The 25,000-nt window shown below is 36.7% G+C and overlaps 1 protein-coding gene across 2 annotated transcripts in view; it reads right to left on the bottom strand.

The window, feature by feature from the left end:
- dpysl2a (dihydropyrimidinase like 2a) overlaps positions 1–25,000 on the bottom strand; it is a 67,573-nt gene that overhangs the window by 1,972 nt on the left and 40,601 nt on the right. For both annotated transcript variants that reach the window (XM_087264123.1, XM_087264124.1), the window contains 8 exons: positions 24,056–24,136; positions 22,187–22,255; positions 21,124–21,244; positions 13,954–14,110; positions 11,701–11,842; positions 8,509–8,679; positions 5,439–5,618; positions 1,655–1,820 (listed from right to left, as the gene is read on the bottom strand). In XM_087264123.1, the coding sequence (XP_087120249.1) occupies positions 1,655–1,820; positions 5,439–5,618; positions 8,509–8,679; positions 11,701–11,842; positions 13,954–14,110; positions 21,124–21,244; positions 22,187–22,255; positions 24,056–24,136 (1,087 nt within the window). The remainder of the gene's footprint in view (positions 1–1,654; positions 1,821–5,438; positions 5,619–8,508; positions 8,680–11,700; positions 11,843–13,953; positions 14,111–21,123; positions 21,245–22,186; positions 22,256–24,055; positions 24,137–25,000) is intronic.

Raw genomic sequence — 25,000 nt, forward strand, 5'->3', positions numbered from 1 at the left:
TAAAATTCTCTTTTTTCGGGTTCCTATGTGTGGGTTTACACATTTTACTTTTATGTCATAGAATATGCTATATTTAGTGTCTTTAAGGTGAAATATGCTGATAAATACGAGACATTGCTGTCACTCAAGTGGCCACTCCCTTAATTATGCAAACTTAATATAACTTAATATAAAGGAAACGGATGAGTTCTAAAAAAATTCACCCCCCTCAGTTATCATGAAGGGTAATATTAGCTGTATTAACCAAAATCTTTTTTTGTACCAGGCTGTAAACACCTTTTTTTCTGCTGTAAAGTTGGCCATTCTAACAGTGGGCTCAATTGAAATTTGCTCTGTTTTGGAGCCAGGAGCGGCCAGGACTAGAGACGGAATTTTGGATGAATTGCAGTTTTAGTTACTTCCGTATTGGCTTCCTGAGGGAGAGCGGGAGGTTGCCGCTTGGTAAAAACGTGCTGGATAAGTTCCCGGATTAATAAAGGGACTAAGTCGACAAGAAAATGAATGAATGAATGTGCTTCATTTGAGAATCGCGAGTTCCCGGAACAGATCGGGGTAATGCATCCGGCATACTGCCTGAGGATGTAGAGGTGTCGCGCATTAAAGCCATAGCAAACTGTGAGATATGTAAACTTCGGATTGCAAGAGTAGGAAAGGAAATGGTTACATTTAGCACAACAAACCTGATAAGGCACCTCAAAAACAAACACCCGACACAATACAGCGAATTTACCCAGGCGACCCAAACGAAGACCAGTCAGCTCACACTCCAGGAGAGTTTGAAGAGGTGAGGAAAAAATGCCCCGGGACAGCGTGAAGGCACAGGACATCACAGCCAAGATAGCACATGCCTGCCGGGTATTTTAAGTAGAGGTGCTGTTTGTTTTCATATTAGATTTTTTAATTTAATGTTGCACTAAAGTCCAAAAGTAAAGAATTGATGTTATTTATTACTTGATTGTTCAAGCTACCATAATGAAGTGCTCTGTTCGTTAGCAGAGTTGCTGAATGTTAAAATAAGGTGATTTAAATAAAAAATAAGGGGCGAGGCACTGGCGCAGTAGGTAGTGCTGTCGCCTCACAGCAAGAAGGTCGCTGGTTCGAACCTCGGCTCAGTTGGAGTTTCTGTGTGGAGTTCGCATGTACTCCCTGCCTTCGCGTGTGTTTCCTCTGAGTGCTCTGGTTTCCCCCACAGTCCAAAGACATGCGGTACAGGTGAATTGGGTAGGCTAAATTGTCCGTAGTGTATGAGTGTGTGTATGTGGATGTTTCCCAGAGATGGGTTGCAGCTGGAAGAGCATCCGCTGCGTAAAAACTTGCTGGATAAGTGGTTGGTTCATTCCGCTGTGGTGACCCCGTATTAATAAAGAGACTAAGCCGAGAAGAAAATGAATAAATGAAATAAAAAAAAAGAAGCATCCTGGATCTGTTTCTTCACTCTTCTTTATTTTTTCTTATGTATGATGTATTATTAAGTATGGGATTGGGTTTTGATGTAGGTAGATAAGCAAAATCAAATGATTAGGACTCGAGGGCAAAAAACCCGCTTGGGTTTTTTTTATTTTTGCATATTGAAAAAAAAAAAGGGTATTTTGTCATTATCGTAGTGGTGAACTTTTTAAGTAAATAAGTGTGGTATATCCAGCTGTATACTCACCCGACAGGCTGAATCCAGACTGGTGCAGGTTGCGAACGGGTTGAGGTGCAGGTTTAACTGGCGAAGTTTTACCAGAGGTCACAGGGGTCATGACCTTGGGCGTCACTGTGACCTCACACACCGGACCGTCATATAGACCTCGGGGGACTCCACGAAGCTCAGCAAGCTACATCAAAAATACATCAACAGAACAAAGTATTTATAATTGAAAACGCACTGATTGAAGGTTTTTTTTTTGCCAAATATATTTACTAACATTTTGTGCAGATACAATATCATACACATACAAAAATAAGTAACACATTGTTCTGCTTTTCCACAACCATGAACTACTAACCATAAAACCATAATAAAATAAAAATAAGCAATAATAATCAAAATAAAACTAAAAGGCTTTGTTTCTAAATAATACTAATAGAATTTATCAAAGATTTATTTGTTTTGTAAACAGATTTTAAAGACCTTCTCAATAAATTAAAAACCCATTTTTTTTTTAAATGAATGTTTTTTTGTCCCTCATGCGCAACTAATAACTCGACTTTTTTTTAGTTCATCTTAAACTTCTATTATTCTGTCATGTTTTTAAGTCCATGTGAAATCAAAATTTACCATTCTCAAAGTGACTAATTAATCTGTGCAAGTTAATACACCAAGTTAAAATGTTTGTTTCTTCAATCAAAATCTGACCATTTGCTTCTGCGTTTGGAGTGCCTGTCCTTATGTTGACATCAATCTGACGGTTTCCATAGCAACTGTATATCAATATTCTTAACCACGCCCCTCTTAGAGTTGGTTTGCTATAATTGAATTGAATGCTTCCAAACAGTTTGCTGCAATGTAAAGTGCACATGTCTTGAGATTTACCTTCTATGTGTGATTCGACAGAAAATCACAGGACTGATTTTTCTAATCTCCATAGACAAGAAAGAATAAAGTAGTGACTGCAGGTTGAAGGAAATAGTGGAGTAAATGTACAGATACTGCACTAAAAATGTACTCAAGGGAAAGTAAAAGTACACATTTATAAAACTACTTAGTAAAGTACAATTTCTGAGAAAAACTACTCAATTACAGTAATTTGAGTATTTGTAATGTTACTTTACACCACTGTTGGCGATGTAGTGGGTTTCCCAGGTTATTAAAGGTCTTTTCTGTCACTTGTTTAGCCTGCATTAATGAATTCAGTGTAAGCTTCACGATTAATCACTTAAAAGTCGTGAGCTTACACCCACACAACATCAATTATAAATGATGGTGATTTGCATATGCTTATTAATCCTTCGAATCGCTGCATTCACATCTGTGTTTGAAAAATGGAAAAATCAACAAGGAGATTCAGTCTTTAGTCTTTTTAGTTAGTTATGAAGTTACAAACAGTCAAATAACACAGATGTACTAGGAGAACAGTTTATGCTTCAGCTTAATCAATGATGTTTATGGTAAAGAATAAAATCACTGTCATGCATTTAACCTGATGCTTAAAAATGAAAGTTGTAGGCATCAATTCCATTATTTAACCAATAGGTGGCGACAATCAGAAATCAAAAATATGACACTGAATAATTCCTAAAAAAGGATCATCTAGCAATGAAGATTTATGAGTGAATAACTGAATCATTTATTAAAATAAGACTAAAAATAAATAGCGCATTTAGCGTTAGCAGAAACAGTAGGAGTAACATTGAATTTTTCACACTACTGAATATTTTACTATTTTATTTTTTTTCAGCTGATTATTTCCTCATTTTATTTTTAATAAAATTACAGCTTCTAAGTTCTGTTTGTTAAAACTAAAAGTTTCCTGCAGAACTGTTTTTTAAATAAATGGAAAGCAAATTACATTTCATCACATTAGAATTATGAGGTTCTATCTGACATTTTTGTCAAAATTGACATATTGACAAATTCTTATTAAATGACAACTCATCTACATTATGGGATGTTTTTTTTTAAGTTGTTTACATTAAGACTTTTTATTTAAAAAAAAAAATGTTACACACATAGGACTCTATTTTGACAATCCAGGCGCAAAGTGCAAAGCGCAGGGCGCAAAAGCATTAAGAGCGTGCCCGAATCCACTTTTGCTATTTTAAGGACAGAAAAATCCACTTTGCTCCGTGGCGCATGGTCTAACAGGGTTGAAATTATTCTCTTAATGAGTTATAGTGTTTTGAAAATAAACCTATCAGAGTCTCATCTCTCATTCCCTTTAAGAGTCAGTTGCGTCACGCCATAGCGCATTTGCTATTTACATAGCCAACTTTGTAAGTGGAAAAACGGAACGCTTCACTAGAGAAAAAACAGTTAAACAGAGCATCTGCAGCGTGAGAATGAGATATGAGCCTCCTCATTCTTTAATTTCACTTTCACTCTCGTGGATAGGGAAACGTGTAGAAGGCACAGACATCAATTAGCCTATACATAAATAATTTAGTTTGTTAAGCGCAAAGTTCGTTTCAAAACTATTTCTAACTTCAGTTCTAATTTCCAGCAAACGAATAAATGAACAATAATAACGAAGTGTGCTCAAAAAACTGAGTTATATCCTAAAACACATGCTGTGCCCCATAAAGTCTAAAACCTGACAGGTGGGCAAATCTAAGCTTGTTTTTAATAAAACAAATATAAATATGCGTATAATAAATAATATTGCTAACAATAATAACATTATACAAAAGCAAATTAATATGAATAAAGCCCCCCGAGATAAAGAAGACACGAAGGCAGAGGTTTTTATATTTATGTAGGCTAGAAAATGATAATTTTTGTAATATTTTAATCCTTTAGTTATTTTTCATTTGTAAAGATATTTGCGTATTGCTGTACATCCTGTGTATTTTAAGCAATGTGTAAGCAAGGCACACAACTAACGTGCTCTACGCTGGACTATTGACCTGATTTGGTCGTTTGAACAATCTATTTTAGATCCTCAAAATAGCAACGCGCCAGCAATGTACCTTAAGATGCCTCTTTTTTTAGACCAGAACACCTATGGGCGCACATATGAGCGCAAATGCATTTGCTATTTAAACAGCGGGGTGCAAAATGTCAAAACGACTCAAAACGACCAAGCTTAAACTAGCAAACAACAATTGCGTCGCGTCTTGCGCCGCATTGAGCCGGGTGTATAATAGGGCCCATACTGTTTGCTATATGAAATGCAAAATCTTTGAAGCTCAATATCTCAAAATCATTCAAAAAGCAGATACAATAGTACTTATAGTTCCAAGCTGACGATTTGTCTCCTCCCCTTGTTGGCTGATCCGAAAAATGGTCCGATCCATGATTTAAAAAAACATAATGAGATCTGAATTTTGAGATTTGTGATTCGTTACACCACTACACTCTACTCAATATTCAGTGTCAGTGGGTTATATGCACAGCTAGTGTTTTCCAGCCATGATAAACTTTGGATTATCTTCATGCTCCTGTCTGTTCCTGTTTTAACCTTTGCCTGTCTGACAATTCTGTTTCTGACTATTCTTGTACCCGACTTATTACAGTTTCATGATTGGCCATAATAAAAATGATGAATGGTGCATTACTATTTATAACCACTGTGTCTGGAACCTTACCAACAAACTGAATTTAGTAATGTTCAACTTAATCTGTTTGTTTAAATTGAGCCCATATAATAGTTTGCAACCACTTACCTTTAAAAAAATGTAGTATATCAAATAAATCATTTTAGGGTATCGTGATTGGCCATCAACAAAAGTGAAGAATGGTGCATTGCTTTTTAAAACCACAATGTCTGGATGTGTGTGTGAGTGCATGCATGTACCCTGCTGCGGGCCTTTATCCTCTTGTAGACGTAGTCTGGGAAGGGTTTGCGGCTGATGTAGCGTCCAGAGCCCTCAGTAGTGTGCAGGTTTCCCTCTTCGAGAACAACCTTCCCTTGACTGATGACCACTAGAGGAGCTCCACGCACCTCCATACCCTCGAAGATGTTATACTCCACCGCCTGAGAGACGCATTAATCAGGGAAAACCTCTCAGATCTTTAAACAAATCATTAAAATATTATGTATTTCAGCACAACCCACAGCACATACAGTAGTAGTAGGTCACTAAATATTAAATAATCCTAAAACATTATGTATTATATTATATTATATTATATTATATTATATTGGAACTATACTGGAATTATACTGGACTGGCAGGGCATCCGCTGTGTAAAACATATGCTGAATAAGTTGTCGGTTCATTACACTTTGGCGACCCCTGATTAATAAAGGGACTAGGCCGAAAAGAAAATGAATGAACTATTTTTTATACAACAGTTCTGTTTGGTTCTCAAATCTGATTGGCTGATAGCCATGCAATTTTCTGCAATATCAAAACTCCTGTGTTCTATTCTGTATTACCCCGCCCACACGAGTGGCAAGCAGAGGACTACAATTTGACAAATATTGCAACTGTTGGACAACATAATGTACTTTTGAGGCTTTTTTAGTCGATAATGTAGTTGTTTTGATTGCAACTATGCAGTTTATTTATAAAGACAGTGCCTATTTTAAATATTTATAATTTCAGAGATACAACACATCAGCATCCATCAGTCTATCATACTGAGCAGAGCACGACTGACGTTTTCTGTCCACAAGATGGCAACAGAGATTGCATAATAAGCCCTAATGCTGCCTTGACACTAGACGCGGAACGCACGGATACATCGCGCTATCTGCACGTAAATAGCCGCGTGAACATTTGAGTTTACTCGCTTCATTCGCGCATCAAACCCCGCTTTATTCGCGCGTCAAATCTGCTTCATTCTCGCGTCAAATTCACTTCAGAACAGACGCGGATTCGCGTGATGGGCAGGGCTTCTATCTGCCCGGTGACTCTAGCTTCATTGCTAAATGGCTAACATGGATTTTATGAAGAACATAACAGTGTTTAAGTGCTTTATGAAGACTGAAAAATTGCACGAATACTTTTAGGGTCGTGTCTGAGTCCACTAGATCCTTTCAGAGGTGCATCCAGCTCTGTGAGCTCATAAACTCCTCCAGAAACTGAACCTGGATGATGGAGGCTTTCAGCGGCGCTTCTGACTGAGCCGAGCCCAGTTTGCTGAACTTTTTGTCGATGTCGGCTGGAGGATTTTGCCCGGGACAACATGCGATACGTCAAAATCACACCCCCACAAGAGCAAGCTCCTGATTGGTTAACGCGGTGCGAATGTCCGCTGAAGTTCAGATTTTCGAACTCGAGCGACTCGCGCGTCAAACGTGCAAAAACGCTCAATTTGCGGGTATCACGACATTCGCACCGCGCCTATCGCGCAATTCACGTCATTCGCGCTGCGTCATTCACCCATATCGCGCCGCAGGATGGCTATTCGCGCGTTTGCATTGAATTAACATGTCAACCACTCGCACTTGACGCGCGTTCCGCGTCTGGTATGAACGCAGCATTAGAGGAGGTAAACAGCGGAAAGCTACAAACTACAGCTGATCAAATCATTAATAAATAGGTAAGTAGCATTTTAAGTCGATCTCTTTCTTTTGTATGTTGTCGTGCTGTATTCACACCACATTACTTGTAGCCTATTGAGTGTGAGATGGAACTTACATATGAGGAATGTAGTATTTTGCGGTGGCCACTTTTTGTTTAACCCTGAGTTACTTTTAAGGTGGCTATCTGTTTGTTTTTAATGCATCGCTTGCTTTCGTTACATCAGACTAGCTAAAAAAAAGTAAGAAAGAAGAAATGTCAGCATGTGTTCAGTGTTTTTCCTTATCGCAAACACAACAGTAATCTGGTAGTGTTTGCTTTGCTTTGGCTTTTTCGGGGTTAATTATTGTGATCTCCAGATTGCAAAAGAGAAATACTGGGAAGTCTCTGTAGACTGATGGCATTTCATGCTGTTCAGCCTTATAGTCTTAAATTGTGAGCAAAATCACCTGCTTTGTAATCACTTCAGACATTTAGACGCTAGAGCAGAGATGCCCAAAGTAAGGCCAGTAGGCCAAGGTTGGCCGATTGTAACCTTTGATTTCGCCCACCATCCCATCTAAAAAAGAGTGAAAAGGATGAAGAGGGTTGAGGCGAAAGCCTTTAAAAGAGATCGTCAATTACAATTATAATTTGATGTAATCTTTTTTTATTCGACTGTTTTATTGCTGAGCTACAAACAAACTGAAATGAAATGTTTCGATCGAATGGTGTAAATGAATCAGATTTTTAAAAATGTAAATAATGCCACTAGGCGGATAGAGGACTATGTAGAAGGCATCAGTGAGCAAATAAGGCAAAAACTAGTGTTATAAATTAGATTGTTTTAGTTTTTACTGTAATAAGTTCATTATAAAATGTACAAAAAATTATGATGTATGAGTTAATATAAAGATTGTTTTCCAGTCTTTTAAAAAATTATTAAACAAAATTTGGAAATTACCTAATTAGCTTCAATCAAGTTTGGTTTTTGGCCCTTCAGAAGAATATTTTGGGCACCCCTATGCTAGAGAATCATTCAAACACTAGCTCTAAAGGGACACTTTCTGCTGTTATGACTAATGTTATGTTAAACTAGCACCGATTTCTTCTGTTCTGACGGTTAGCTGCAGATGTGAATGAATGGCGGAAGAAAGTAGTTCCTCATACAAAAGGATTTTGAGACTCTCCTTGTTTGATTCTCTTTTTTATATACACGATGCTGTCGAACTGTATAAATGCATTATCACACGAGTAGCAGAGCAATATGGCTGTATATCGTCACCCATATCGCCACATCGCACTGCTACTCGTATGATAATGCTCATATAATATATAATGTTATATAATATTACGTTCATTGTTAGTTCATGTTAACTCACAGCACAACACATATGGTTATCAGTTTTTCCTCACCAGGTGGTGACTCTTGGCGGAGATGATTTTGGTGGCGTCGGGGTCCCAAAGCACCAGATCGGCATCAGAGCCCACAGCGATGCGGCCCTTGCGCGGGTACAGGTTGAAGATCTTGGCTGCGTTGGTGCTCGTCACTAACACAAACTGGTTTTCATCCATCTTACCTGTAACCTGAGGAGCAGAGCGTTCATTTTGAAGATCAGCTCACAAAGAGTTCACAGGGATGATGAAGTTATATATTATACTGAATTTAAACACCAAATACAAGCATAGTATATTGTGCAAAATAGTGTTATTTCCAAATAAATAATATCTATCTATCTATCTATCTATCTATCTATCTATCTATCTATCTATCTATCTATCTATCTATCTATCTATCTATCTATCTATCTATCTATCTATCTATCTATCTATCTATCTATCTATCTATCTATCTATCTATCTATCTATCCAGTTAAAGTCAGAATTATTAGTCCCTCTTTGAATTTTGTTTTCTTTGTTAAATATCTCCGAAATGATGTTTAACAGAGCAAGGAAATTTTCACAGTATGTCTGATAATATTTTTTTCTTCTGGAAAAAAATAAGGCTCAAGGCTCAATTTAGAGGGTTCTGGGTCCAAGTTCACTACCATATGATGCAGGGCCGGCCCAAGCCTTTAGGGGGCCCTAAGCAGAATTTTATTTGGGGCCCCCTTGGTGCACACAATATGATAAATTATCTTTAATCCTTGATTATTTGCACACTTTAAATTTAAAATGCGTTATCAATTTTATTTGCTGTATCTGTGTTGCTTACATTATAAAATATGCTTTTTTTCTTACATATGCTTTTTGTATTTTCTAGTTCAAATATCTAAAAAAAAATCACTTTAAATCAAAATCAAATTAAATCAAGAATCATTTTCCACAGAAAATCTTTCTAGAAAATTAGAAAGATTTTTTTTACATATTTGGACTAGAAAGAAGACAAAAACAATAAAAAGGAAAGAATTTTTGCAGTATTTACCAACTGTCAATGATTCATAGTACATGGCTGTGAAATTTGATCAGAAGAAAACCAACCATGATATATAAAATCTTTTGCAAATGAAGAGTAAAAAATGCGTCAAAAAGTTATAAGATGCATTTCTTTCATTAAAAGCACGTTTATAGTATTGCAACTGTGTAAAAAAAAGCACACAACTGTTCAACAAGCTGAAAAATGCAGAGATAGAGGGTTCATCTCTAAATTAATCAGAGCAGCAGCATCACAATTAACCTAGTTAAGCCTTTAAATGACACTAAGCTGTGTAGAAGTGTCTTGAAGAATATCTAGTCAAATATTATTTACTGTCATCATGGCAAAAATAAAATTAATCAGTTATTAGAAATGAGTTATTAAAACGATTATGTTTACAAATGTGTTGAAAAAAATCTGCTCTCTGTTAAACAGAAATTAGGGAAAAATAAACAGGGGGGCTAATAATTCAGGGGGGCTAATAATACTGACTTCAACTGTGCATGTTAGAAAACAGTTAAAATAGCAATTTATTGCTTTCTAGTTTTCTGTAAGCTGAAGACATTTATTACAACTTGGCCAACTTATTTGATGTATTTTATGCATAGCCCTGGTTTATTTTTAATCATGCAAAATGTTGCATTGCCACTAGACTAATATATTTTCTTCAAGAACAGTAACTGATTGGAATGCTCAGAAAGGTGAGCACAGACTCCTCTGAGCACTTATAATGCTTCCAGCAGTGGAGAACATTAGTTATTTACTCATCAATTTAAAAAGAACATTATTTTAAGTTTTTCTTTTTAATTTATCTAATATTTTCAGCAAAAACACCATCTACAAGACTTTGCAAAGGTCTGCAAGGGTTAAATAAAGTAAAAACCCTTCAAATTATGTGTTCTTGTCCTATTGATATCTTTATATATTTTTGCGGAATTAAATAGTGTGAGCCCATATTCCTGTATAAAGTTTCACAATTGCAATCGCTCATCTGTCAGTGGTTAAAAAGGCTGGTGCGTCTCTGATGTGTTGTTGATCCACCATTACGGGAGAAGCCACCTGGTGGCAGCTGGGTGTACTGCAGTCACAGCGGTAAATGGCTGCAGTCAAAATAGATTAATTAATTCAGATCTTTTGTACATTTAGATAAATATCGATTCTTGGCGCCAGAGCATATTGATATATTTGCCCCACCCATAATCTATAACCAAACTCTCCAACAAACTAGAACAAAAACGAAAGTTAGTAATTTCATGCACTCTTGGGGGCCCCCTGGTGGCCATGGGGCCCTAAGCAGCTGCTTAGCTCGCTTATGCCTTGGGCCGACTCTGATATGATGTCCATTCATGAATTACTTTCAAAGCCAAACACACACACGCACACACACGCACGCACACGCACGCACGCACGCACGCACACACACACACACACATATGTGTGTATATATTTATATTATATATATATATAAATTGTTGAAGTCAGAATTATTAGCCCCCTGTTTAACGGAGAGCAGATTTTTTAGCACATTTCTAAACAAAATAGTTTTAATAACTCATCTTTAATAACTGATTTATTTTATCTTTGTCATGATGACAGTAAATCATATTTGACTAGATTTTTTTCAAGACACTTCTATACAGCTTAAAGTGACATTTAAAGGTTTAACTAGGTTAATTAGGTTAACTAGGCAGGTTACGGTAATTAGGCAAGTTAGTGTATAACGATGGTTTGTTCTGTAGATTATCGAGAAAAAAAAGCTTAAAGGGGCTAATAATACTGACCCTAAAATGGTTATTAAAAAATTAAAAACTGCTTTTATTCTAGCCGAAATAAAACAAATAAGACTTTCTCCAGTAGAAAGAAATATTATCAGACACACTGTGAAAATTTCATTGCTCTGTTAAACAACAATTGGGAAATATTTAAAAAACAAAAGAAATTCAAAGGGGGGCTCGTAATTCTGACTTGTATATATCATATTTCTAAATAATGTTGAATATATTTATAAAATAATTAATCATAATAAACATTATGATTAATTATATGTTTGCTATATAGTGCAAACATTGAGAAACACAATATTACTTCAATTAAAGCAAATTGATTTAAATACAAATAAAATGTCATTTGGTCAGGGCAGCATCAGGCCTCATACAATGTGTCTGTGAGTGTATGAACGCAGCGTCTCTCACCACACACTTGTCCCAGATGATGGACATTCTCTCCTCGGTGCCGTTGGTTCCCTCAGGGATGAAGGTGAAGTTGTCTTTACCGACGGCCCGCTGAGACGTGTTGAAGGTGCAGTGAGCGCTGCCCGTCACCTGCAGATCGCCACTGCACACACACACACAAACACACACACAAATCATTAAAACAACCACACAACACACACACACACTAATGTTTCTGTGCATGGTCCATATCAGGGTTTTTGACAATACAATGCCAGGTCTTCGTTGGAAAACCTTTAATAGTACACTGTTAGACTTTATTCACTGCACAAATGGCCAGTAAAATACCACATCCATTCCTTACCGTTCACTACTATAATATGCACTGCATTGTGGGTCATTTTAAAACTTTTACATTAACTTACTGCATTTTAGGAGTTTGCGGTAATCTACTGTAATCAAAGTAATCAAGTACTGCTGCTGTAGTTGAAGACAAAATGAGACGATTCATGAAAAAGATGTGTCACCAGTTTAATATGCATTACATTCAATTGCAAGTACTAAAACAATAAAGGTTTTGTTCTCCTAGTGTAAAATGTAAATAAATTAAGCTGCGACTTTTAAATTACAATGGACTTTTTGCCCCATAGACTTTCATTCATAAGCAACCGAATGCGTCAGACCGGAAACACAAGCTCGTGCGACAGGTTTTGCAGTTCACTGCGTTGCAAAGTTTAAAATTGGTGAACTCTGACCTGCGAAATCGCAAGACTGCGTGAGACCAATCGAAGATCAAAACATGACCTCTCTGGACAGGAATTTAAATGTTTTTTTTAATGTCTAATCTTGTTTAATCCCACAAGTCTGTGGGACTTACCACCCTAGGGACAAGACAAGTCTGCTATTTATTTTTATATATTTATTATTATTTAAAATCTAAATAAAAGTAAAAAAAATTCCTAGTGAACTAGCTGAAATAGTACCCACAATTATTTATTTCAAGAAACAAAACAGACTTGACAAGCCAATAGTTTTTATGTATTATGCCGACCTCTGGTGATCACCTATCAACATTGTTCCTTACACACACACACACATGCACGCACGCACACACACACGCACACACACACACACACACACACACACACACACACACACACACACACACACACACACACACACACAAACACACACACACACACACACACACACACACACACACACACACACACACACACACACACACACACACACACACACACACACACACACACACACACACACACACACACACACACACACACACACACACACACACACCAGTCTTTAATGTCCAAAGGTGCTTTCACACTAGCACTTTTGCTCTGCGCCCAGGTCTATTTCACGTCAAAGTACACTGCGTTTAGCTAGTGTGAACACTGTCTTCTGAACTCGGGTGCGCACATTTAATCCATACCAGAGCCCGTCTGAAAGAGGTGGTCTGGGGTACAGCTCATGCTAACTCTGGTATGGTTCACTTCTCATATGAATGCAATCGTACCAAATAACAGAAGTGAACCACCAACTGTACAACAAACTTTAGTTTTCATAATGTTCATTCGTGTGTGTGTGTGTGTGTGTGTATCACCTAATGAAGGGGTGTCCAAACTCGGTGTCCTGCAGATTTTAGCTCTTAACTTATGTCAACACGCCTGCAAAAATGTTTCTAGAAAGCCGAGTAAGAGCTTGATTAGCTAGCCCAGGTGTGTCTGATTGGGGTTGTAACTAAACTTTTAGGACATTGGCCCTCCAGGACAGAGTTTGAGCCCCGCTGACCTAACGTTACCTTGGCGACAATCGTGACTGAGCCAGGGCAAACACAGTGATGATGTTTGCTCGTCTTCGAAAACGACTTCTGCAGATGTCGAGTGATGTCCTGAACGTTTTTAATATTTTTGCGGCAGAAAAACGCAAGTGGCTTTCTGTATGTTCCCAAAAGCAAAAGATTCAGTTAAATTAGAATGGCCATTGTGTGTACATCTTTTCATTTTGGGGCTTTGCTTTCGTGGCCATCATATAGTAACAGCTGTACACACAACAGCAGCTTGATGATGCAAACGTACCGGGGTTCAGATAGAAAGAAGATGGAGTGAACGCAAACCAGTCGAGAAGGTGGCACGGGGGGGCAATTAAACTTAGGTTCGGACCAGGCAATTTAACCAAGTGTGAAAGCACCCTAAACCTCACTGTGGTCCGATTGTAATCTAACGTCCTACAATGCATCATTGAACGCACCAGGCCAGCAGTGAGTTGAGGTAGTCCGGTGTGGTTGGGTCGGGGCTCAGTGGTGGAGACGTGATGAAGGCTGCAGCTTTGGCCCAGTTCTTGCTCCAGTAGTGAGTGCCGTCTGTTCCCAGACTGGCAGAGATGGGCTCGCCGTAAACCACGGTTCCTGCAGACGAAGTACAGGAGACATCAGAGGTTAACTGACACACAATTGACCTTATTGTGTCTACATCTTACCAGTCAACATTGGGATCTGAAAATAAGGAACAAAAATTAAATAAATAAATTCCCCAAATGACTAAATATGTTCATCTTGAGCTGTTTCATTGTAAATAAACAGTTGAAGCAGTCATTAATATGTTTTATTAATTAATATTTACAAAGGACAGAATAAATAGTATGCTACATTCAGGGGCGAAGATTTAGCATGGACGGAGGGGACGCGTCCCCACCAATATCCACCAACTACTGAAATGTCCCCGCCAATAATTTAATTATCTTACAGTTTTTCTCAGTCGCTTTGGTGCATTTCTCACTACACTATTTACATTTGCACAACAGGTCATGCATTTCTCAAAACAATTAGTCATTTGTGCACATCCTAGTAGCAGTTTCTCATTCCTTTCAACAAATTGCGAATGCTTTTGGACTTGCATCAACTGCTTTCATACAACCCTCTGCTGTTTATAACATTATCGTTTGCTTATGTCATGTCAGTCTAAACTTGTGAATGCTGAATAGTCATTCTACATAAAACTAATAGTCCTCATTTCATTACTTGAGTCATTACATACACAAATGTTGAACTAGTTGTCAAAATCTGTCTAGCAAATTTTATTAAAAAAAATTAAATCTTTATTTTTCTGAAAATGTCTTCTAAAATGAACAATTTGATGAATGATTTACAGCTCTGTGTGTGTTGTAGGTTCAGTTCCATTATGTACTGCAATATTGTTTACAGTTGTGCACAGCTCTACCCAATGGAAGCTTATGCTTGTTGTAAATAAGGGTGTGTTTATTCTTTTGCACAATGCTGTGAATAAATTAGAATTGCAACGAGCAAAGGCTGTAAAAATGTGAAACATACATATTCAGTGTCTTGTACTCAGATACCTCACTCAGGGGCGCCTCCAAGGGGTGGCCAGGGGTGGCCACGGCCACCCCTCGGTAAACTCTGGCCACCCCTGTGGCCACCCCTTTGGCCACCCCAATAAAATTTTGCGGTTGACATTATTGATTTAAATGAACTTATAAATTCCCAATATTTAGATAAATAAATAAATACATAAATAAATAAATAAAATGCAGTCACTAAATTATTGTTGGTGTTACTGACGTAGCTCTCCCCCTCTGGTTCAATGCTGGTGAAAGCAAACTGATGCATGCGCGCGGAAAACCATTCCCGCGCGCCTCACGCACTCCTGTGTGAATCCCGGTTGGTTGTTTGCATGCACGCCGACATAATAGGCACCGCTCATGCCCCGTGAAACCGGAGTAACAGCCTTTTGTGCAGAAGTGTCGGCACGCAGCGAGTTTTGAAAGTCGTTTAAAGTTTATATAATATAATGATGATGATGATGATGATGATGATGTTACTTTCACTAAGCATGCCTTTAAAGCAGAAAGGAGGGATAATGAGTCAGGGAGGTAAGACTTCATAACATGATTTCTCAGCCATGATCTGGTCTAAGACCACAGATAATTCTATAATACATTTTTTGTATTCTTTAGAATTGTCATAATTAATTTTCATGCAAAAGGTTTCTTAAGTGATGTTGGCATATCACTCCAGTTGTTGTTTTCCAGTAATATTTAGGACTGATTTCTGTTATTTATTTAGAATAATAATTGTATATTAATATTATTTATATTTATTTAGAATAAATATAAATACATTGTTATATTTATTGAATAACAAATCTAACAATTCAAGAGAGGTGGGGGTGTATAGGGTGGTTCGCCCAGGGTGTCATTTAAACTAGAACCACCACTACCCTCCCCGATCGACAGCACGCACACACCTTCAATAGACAGCAATGGCTATTTAATATTTACCTTAAGCTACAGTATATCAATAGAAGAAGCTGCATTAATAAAATGGTTCAAAAAGCAATATGTATAAATAATATTATTAGGTATAGTGAGTGTGTATAGTAATGCCTTTTGTTCAGTTTGTTCATTTGTTTGGGTAATTAATAAACTCATTATTCTTTCATTCATTTTCTTTTCGGCTTAGTCCCTTTATTAATCCAGGGTCACCACAGCAGAATGAACCGCCAACTTATCTAGCACATTTTTACACAGCGGATGCCCTTCCAGCTGCAACCCATCACTGGGAATAATAAACTCATTAATCTTCATTAATTTTAGACATGGCATATACCGTATGATGTACAATAAAGGCACTTAAAAAAAGAAGTCATTTATACAGTATATGAAAAGTGTTTTTAAACTAAACATAGATTTTTATTTGGTTTGCACATGTACTTGCTGAATTATTTCAAAGAATAAATTGCAATATTTCAAGTAGAATTAATTAAATGAATAAAACTACATTATTTCGTTTACCAGAAACAAAAATATAACATTACACTGAATTCATTTTTTTTTTGTGTGCCACCCCAAGATTTGGTGCGGCCTCTTCTGGCCACCCCTAAGAAAATTTTCTGGGGGCGCCACTGACCTCACTAAATGCTGTGATGTCCAACATTGCTGTAGTTTTCAAATGGCTGTGCGAATAGTATACAGTGCTGTCTTGAGCATTTTCAGGAAGTGTCACCAAAATCTGACTTTTCTGCATTGAAAAAATGTCCAGAGTAAACTGTCATAATGAAAACATGACTACGCCATTTGACTATCTTGTTCATAAACAATGGTGTCAGGACGTTTCATTTTGATGATACTGACACTTTAATTGACATGAATACTTGCTTTTGAGAAATGAACTATGCATTTTGAGCATGTGACACGCTTTTGCAGGTTATCAGCTCGGTTTTGCAGTTTGTACTAACTGTTTTGAGAAAGTCATTAAATGTTGTGCAAAAATGCACTAGTGTTGTGAGAAATGCACCAAAGCGACTGAGGCTGTACTCACACTAGGTACAGTTGCCTCGAACCGGGCCAAAGCACGCTTGTCCCCCCTCCCGTCTCCCCCGACGGCCCGCGCTCACACCATATCGGGCCTCGGCACGCTTACGTCATCGCTGCTGCGCTGTTCAGAAGCGCTCTCTATGGCAAGCCTTTTTAGCATTTAAATCTTTGTTCTGACTCCATAAATACATTTAGAGATATCTCTAATTATATTTTGACTAGTCATAATTATAATTCCACTAGTCAGAATAACAATTAGAGATATCTGCAATTACAATTGTACTAGTACGAAATCAGATTGGAGATATCTGCAAATATATCATGACTAGTCCTATTCCTCCATTGACTTCCATTGAAAAATATTTGCAGATATCTCTAAATGAGTTTTGATTCGTCACAATTGTAATTAGAGATATCTCTGAGTTTTTACTAGTCATAATACATTTGGAGATGTCTTTAATTCATCATATTTAGAGATATTTACAAATATATTTGAAGATCTCTAATTAATTTACTAATAGTCGAACTACAGTTGTAGATAACTTGAATTGGATTTTTGACGAGTCAAAACTTAGAGATATCTGCAAATATTTTTCAATGGAAGTCAATGGAGGAATATGACTAGTCATAATATATTTGCAGATATCTCCAATCTGATTTCGTACTAGTACAATTGTAATTGCAGATATCTCTAATTGTCATTCTGACTAGTCGAATTATAATTATGACTAGTCAAAATATAATTAGAGATATCTCTAAATTTATTTATGGATAGTCAGAACAAGAGTTTAAATGCTATAACGGCTTGCCATACGCTCTCACTCAGTAGCACGGTGGAGATTTCTCTAGTTATATCGTTTCAGTCGTTTGATATGCAGTGACATGCAGTCAAATATTTCGCCAAACAGTCCTTAGGGATGCGGAGACACGCAGTCAGATATTTCGCCGAACAGATCCGCCACTTTTGGCGCTCATAATCATAAAGCTCTCGTGCTGCAGGAATGAGGAGGTCTGCTGAAGGCGCGCAGCTGACGTGCAGTGAGGGGTTTGCGTCTTTAATAAACTACGGCAGTTTGCGATCACTGAACAGTAAGAATGATTAATAAATCCATATCAAACAGTACCTTAAAAGTCACGTCTCGCTTTCGGTTTCGGGCTTTGGCGCGTTTTGCACTCACACACAAGCGTACCGCGCCAAAGCCCAAGTGTACCGCGCTCAGGCACACCTCTTCCAACCGGGCCAGGGCCGGCCAAGTGAACCGTGCTTGAGCGCGATTCAGCGCACTCACACTTCTCAAACGATCCGGGAAACGGGCCTGGGCACGGTACGGATGGCATAGTGTGAGTAGGCCCTGAGAAAAACTGTAACCTAGACATGCTGAAACGGTTAAATCACGTTCTCTCCTCAAGTCGCACCGCCCCTAAACATACATGAACAATAGGATTGGCTGTGCCTTTACCTGCTGTCATGTGAGAGGCTGGAGCTGCGTTTAAATGTAACAGCGACAAAACTGGAGGGGGGGGGGGGGGGGGTCAATTTCACATGTGTGAAGGTGTGTGAGGTGTGTGACACACACAAGTGAGGATGACGACAGCAAAAAAGGTGGACATAAGGAGCCTTTTTTTCAACGAAAAGTGTAAGTCATAAACACTTAAGTTTGCTACATCATGATAATGCCGCTATTGCTTTGGTATGGGCTGTGTATAGGGAGGATCGGCTCTTTAATGTTTATTGCCACCCTTCATAGAAAGATTAAAAATATGGAATAAATAGGGGAAAATGCCTTTACAGGATGATATTGGGATAGAATTGTAAAATTCAGGAAAATCCTGGAAAAAACGAGAGGGTTGATAGGTATGGTCTAAATGTGTGTGTAATGTTTTTGTATGTCTTGTACGTATTTATTGCCAACATTGATAATGGTATATTGTTTTGATATTTCGCAGAATGTTAAAAAACCTGTAACCATTGACTTCTATAGTATGTGTTTCTTTTACTATGGAAGTCATGGGCAGCAGGTTTTCAGCTTTCTTCAAAATATCTACCTTTGTGTTTAACAGACGAAACAAACTCATGGAGGTTTGAAGTAAAAATTCATGTGTTTTTGGGTGAGCTATCCCTTTAAGCTTAATTACTTTCAGCAACATCACTCTACACATTAAAAAAACACAGGGTTAAAAACTACCCAAATTGGGTTGTTTTTCAAGAGTTCACACTTAGATATTGCTTGACAACTGTTAGCAGGTTTGGCATGCTGTCCCGGGAGAGAACCCTGAGCTCGGAGATAGTTAAGCCCAGGGCTCCCGCCAGGTCCATAGAGCATGTGAGGGGAGTATGAGATCAGGTGGTTCTCGAGAGCTCCCCTTTTTGTAAAGGAGGAAAGGAGGAGAAAGGGGGTGGATGGGGGTTTCTTCGTATGTTAGGATAGATCTGATTGGCTAACTAATGAGTGTAGATAGGCGGCCAGCTGCAGTCAATTATATCACGCGCTCCTCTCGAAATTAGTTTAAAAACTTCACTTAACCCTACTGCTGGGTAAATATGGGACAGAACACATCAGAGGTTAAATTAACCGACGTAATTGGGTTATTATTTTTAAACCCCACAATTAGGTTGTTGTTTTTTTTACCCAATAATTGGTTATTTTTACTTAAATATTAGGTTAATTTGATTTAATAAATAGGTTATTTTTTTTAAATGTAATTTTTTGTTTTATTTTAAAATCATTAACCACATAAAAACAAAATTTTTTTGTTCCATTAAAATAGTTTATTTACATTTACATTTAGTCATTTCGCAGACACTTTTATCCAAAGCGACTTACAAATGAGGACAAGGAAGCAATTTACACAACTATAAAAGCAACAATGAATAAGTGCTGTAGGCAAGTTTCAGGTCTGTAAAGTCTAAGAAGGGAAGTATTAGTACTTTTTTTTTTTTTTTTTGGGGGTAAGTTAGTGTGATATCCAAAGAGGCAATTGCAGATTAGGAAGTGAAATGGAGACTAAATAGTTGAGTTTTTAGTCGTTTCTTGAAGACAGCGAGTGACTCTGCCGTTCTGATGCAGTTAGAGAGTTCATTCCACCAACTGGGCAGATTGAGCGTGAGCATTCGCGAAAGTGATTTCTTCCCTCTTTGGGATGGAACCACGAGGCGACGTTCATTCACAGAATGCAAGTTTCTTGAGGGCACATAAATCTGCAGAAGTGAGAGCAGATAAGAAGGAGCAAGGCCAGAAGTCGCTTTGTAGGCAAACATCAGAGCTTTGAATTTGATGCGAGCAGCAACTGGCAGCCAGTGCAAACGGACTAGCAGCGGAGTGACATGTGCTCTTTTTGGTTCATTGAAGACCACTCGTGCTGCTGCGTTCTGGAGCAGCTGAACAGGTTTGATAGAGTTAGCTGGAAGCCCGGCTAGTAGAGAGTTGCAGTAATCCAGTTTGGAGAGAACAAGAGCTTCAACAAGGAGTTGAGCTGCATGTTCAGATAAGAAGGGTCGGACCTTTTTGATGTTATAGAGTGCGAATCTGCATGATCGAGCAGTTCTAGAAATGTGGTCAGAGAAGTTTAGTTGGTCATCAATCGTTACTCCAAGGCTTTTCACCATTTTGGATGCAGTAATGGTTGCCCCATCCATCTGGATTGAAAAGTTATGGTGTAGAGTCGGGTTGGCAGAAACTACAAGCATTTCCGTTTTTGCGAGGTTCAGCTGAAGATGATGATCTTTCATCCAGTGTGAAATATCCAACAGGCAGGCTGAGATGCGAGCTGGAACCGAGGGATCATCAGGATGAAAAGAGAGGTATAGCTGGGTATCATCAGCACATTAGATTTTGTAAATACACTATACATCAACTAAAAATTCAAGAGATCATACAAAAGTAAATACACATTATAAACCGCATTCAAAACTATTTGTTTCATATACATGGGTTGCCTGAGGTAAACAGCTCAAAGCCCCCTAGACATATTCTTGTGAAGTATTTATGCATGTAGAAATATTATGTTATATATATGTAACTTAAAGGAAATTACTTTATATAACAGTTTGAGACGCTAATATTATTTTATATGAGATTTTTTATCGACCTTTTTTCCTGGCTTGTGCGATGACGTCGGCTGCGCTCTTGCTCATGACTTTGGTGATGTACAGCGGGCAGTTGGTCTGGTTAGCGATGGTCACGGCCCGGTTCACAGCCTCGGCCTCCACCTACAATAAACCAAAAGCAGAAACTCACTGACCTTCAGCTCAGATTACAGTAAAACTCAGATCAGCAGCTCCTGAACGCTGACACATCCTCAAGACAATTATGCTATATAAAAGTAATATAAACATGTAAAGCTTGCAGTTTGTGATTTCCACCAAAATGGATTTTTAATGGTTTTCTTCAAGTCACCTCATACTTCAGTTTCTCATCAAAACTTGACCAATCAAATGCTCTCTAGTATCTGACATGCCCCGCCCCCTTCAAGACGCTAATGATCTGCTTTTCATTTGATGCGCTTGAGCTCAACCACTCTCACTGGCTGAGCTGTGAGAAAAATGAAACGCTATTGGCCTATTTTAATCAAAAAGGGGAGGAGCTACACTGTCAAAACCCCTCTTCATGTTTCAGGTCAAACATCAAATAAAAAATGCACATTTCAAAGCACTTCATGGGACCTTTAAGTGTTTTTTTTACCTCCTCTTCTCTTTGGCTGACTTATATATACAGTTGAAGTCAGAATTATTAGCCCCCCTTTTCATTTTTTTCTTTTTTAAATATTTCCAGAATTATGTTTAACAGAATCAGGAAACTTTCACGGTATGTCTGATAATATTTTTTCTTCTGGAGAAAGTCTTTTTAGGTTTATTTTGGCTAAAATAAAAGCAGCTTTTAATTTTTTTAACACAATTTTAAGAATAAAATTATTAGCCTTTGTTTATTGAACTATGTACTGTGTTTTGGTTTTTATTCAGTCATGTCTTGGCCAGCATTCATGTTGTTTTATGATGCTATATAAATAAATTCACCTTTGAAGCTTGTTTGAAGGTTATTTTGTCTCCGTGTTGGTGTAAAAAAAAACTTCTCTGCAGTGTGAATGTGTTCTGGTGGTGTATTTGTTGTGGTGTGATTTAAAATACAATCATGGTGTTTATGAAGTGTTTTACCTCCTCTGGGCGACTCAGGACGTGTCCCTCAGGACCAGTAATGCCCAATCCCAGAATCCTCTTCTGCTCCTAAAAAACAAGAGAGAGCACAAGAGGTTTGAATGGACAAACAAAAAGCTATGGAAAGTAAAAAAAAAAAAAAAAAAAAAAAGGAAATTTATATTGCATGGTTTTAATTGCATTGTTAAAATATGGTCAAGACAATTTGGCAGATTTTATTTTATTTATTTATTTTTTATTAATAAGCTGAAAAAGTTTATTATATTATATTATATTATATTATATTATATTATATTACATTACATTACATTACATTACATTACATTATTTTCCCAGAGATGGGTTGTGGCTTAAAGGGCATCCACTGCGTAAAAATGTGCTGGATAAGTTGGCGATTTGTTCTGCTGTGGCAACCCCGGATTAATAAAGGGACTAAGCCGACAAGAAAATGAATGAATGAATATATAATATAATATAATATAATATAATATAATATAATATAATATAATATAATATAATATAATATAATTATATAATATATAATATATATATATAATATATAATATATATATAATATATAATATATATATATATATAATATATATATATATATATTATATATTATATTATATAATATATAATATATATATATAAATATTATATTGGTAACATGAAGACACAAATATATGCAAAACAAGAAAAATATTTTGTTCGAACTGGTCTTTAATAAAATTTTTTTTTATTATATTATATTATATTATATTATATTATATTATATTATATTATATTATATTATATTATATTATATTATATTATATTGTCAAAAAGTGATTATATTATATTATATTCAATTATATTACATTATATTACATTACATTACATTATATTATATTATATTGGTAACATTTAGACACAAATATATATAAAACAAGGAAAATTATTTGTCCGAACTGGTCTTTAATTTAATTTAATTTAACTTAATTTAATTTAATTTAATTTAATTTAATTTAATTTAATTTAATTTAATTTAATTCTATTTTATTTTATTTTATTAATAAGTCAAAAAAGTTATTATATTTTATTATATTATATTATATTATATTATATTATATTATATTATATTATATTATATTATATTATATTATATTATATTATATTATATTATATTATATTATATTATATTATATTATATTATATTATATTGGTAACATATTGACACACATATATAGAAAACAAGGAAAACAATTTGTCCAAACTGGTATTTTATTTTATGAAATTAAATTAAATGAAAGCCAAACAGGTCTTTTTGCCATTTTTATAATTATAATACTTATTTATTTATTTGTTTGTTTGTTTGATTGTCGCTATAATATTATTAAACTATACAGTGTATTACTATAATTTAAAATACCATTTACAAAGTGCTATCTAACATACTTTTTTATCTTATCTTGATCTAATACTGCAAGAAAAATCTCGTTTGAATTGCTTTAAATGACAACAAATTTACAAACCCTTCTCGTCCCACACTTAAACATGTTGTGTTTTTCAATGAATGCAAAAACCTATTGTAAAATCACTAAAACTGTGCATTAGATCAGTGTTTCTGGAGGACTACCTACTTTGCACATATTTCATGCCTCCTAAACCAAACACACCTGATTCAGATCATCAGCTTAATAGCAGAGACTAAAAAAGAGCTGTAATGGGTGTGACAGACAAAGGAGACATCCAAAACATGCAGTGCTGGTGGTCCTCCAGAAACGTGGTTGAGAAACACTGTACTAGATCACATATTTATACAATTACACAAACTACTGTATTTGTGAATTCAAATTTACACTAAAAACCACATCCAGGGAAAATTACCTCAGCTATAATGTCTCCGTTCTCTGCATGAACCTGAGCGATGGCTCCCAGATCACGGATCACACTGAAAACCTCGTACATCTGTGGAAAAACAAAGGGCTTTCTGTGTTAATCAGGATCTACAGCTTCAGAAAAAAATGCTGAAGAACACCGAGACTGAGACTGAACTCCTCAGAAACATACACACACACATCCGACCCAATTTATCAGCGGAATTAAAGACATACTGTACAGTAAAAGCAAAAAGTACTCAAGCAGATTCAACATTTCTCACACTATCACGGTTTATAAGACAGGGCTGCTCAATGCTTCATTCTGATTGGCTGATGAACATCCTATAGTGTGCCATTATAATCAAATAAATGCATAATTAAAGTAGTTCCGGCAGGTTTTGACCGCAATTTTAAAATCACTACACTGAACGTTTTCAGTTCCTTCACAGCTACAACAGACACAAATCGCATCAAAACACAACTTAAGGTTTTGGATGAGGTGTGTTAGAGACTAGTGCTACACACAGGAGAAGTTAAAGGGCTAAAACCTGACAAATGTCTGAAATGCAACATCTGAACAGGGACTTTAGGTAACAGTTAACCGAATTAACCTAGTTAAGCCTTTAAATGTCACTTTAAGCCAGGGATATCCAAACTCGGTCCTGAAGGGCCGGAGTCCTGCAGATTTTAACTCCAACTTGCCTCAACACACCTGCAGGGATGTTTCAAGAAAGCCTAGTAAGAGCTTGATTAGCAAACCCAGGTGTGTCTGATTGGGGTTGGAACTAAACTTTGCAGGACACCGGCCCTCCAGGACTGAGTTTGGACATGCCTGCTTTAAGCTGTATAGAAGTGTCTTGAAAAATATCTAGTCTAATATTATTTACTGTCATCATGGCAAAGATTAAATAAATCAGTTATTAAAGATGAGTTATTAAAACTATTATGTTTA

The sequence above is a fragment of the Danio rerio genome, chromosome 8, assembly GCF_052040795.2.
Source record: "Danio rerio strain M-AB ecotype USA chromosome 8, GRCz13ab, whole genome shotgun sequence".
In the NCBI taxonomy this organism is placed as follows: Eukaryota; Metazoa; Chordata; class Actinopteri; order Cypriniformes; family Danionidae; genus Danio; species Danio rerio.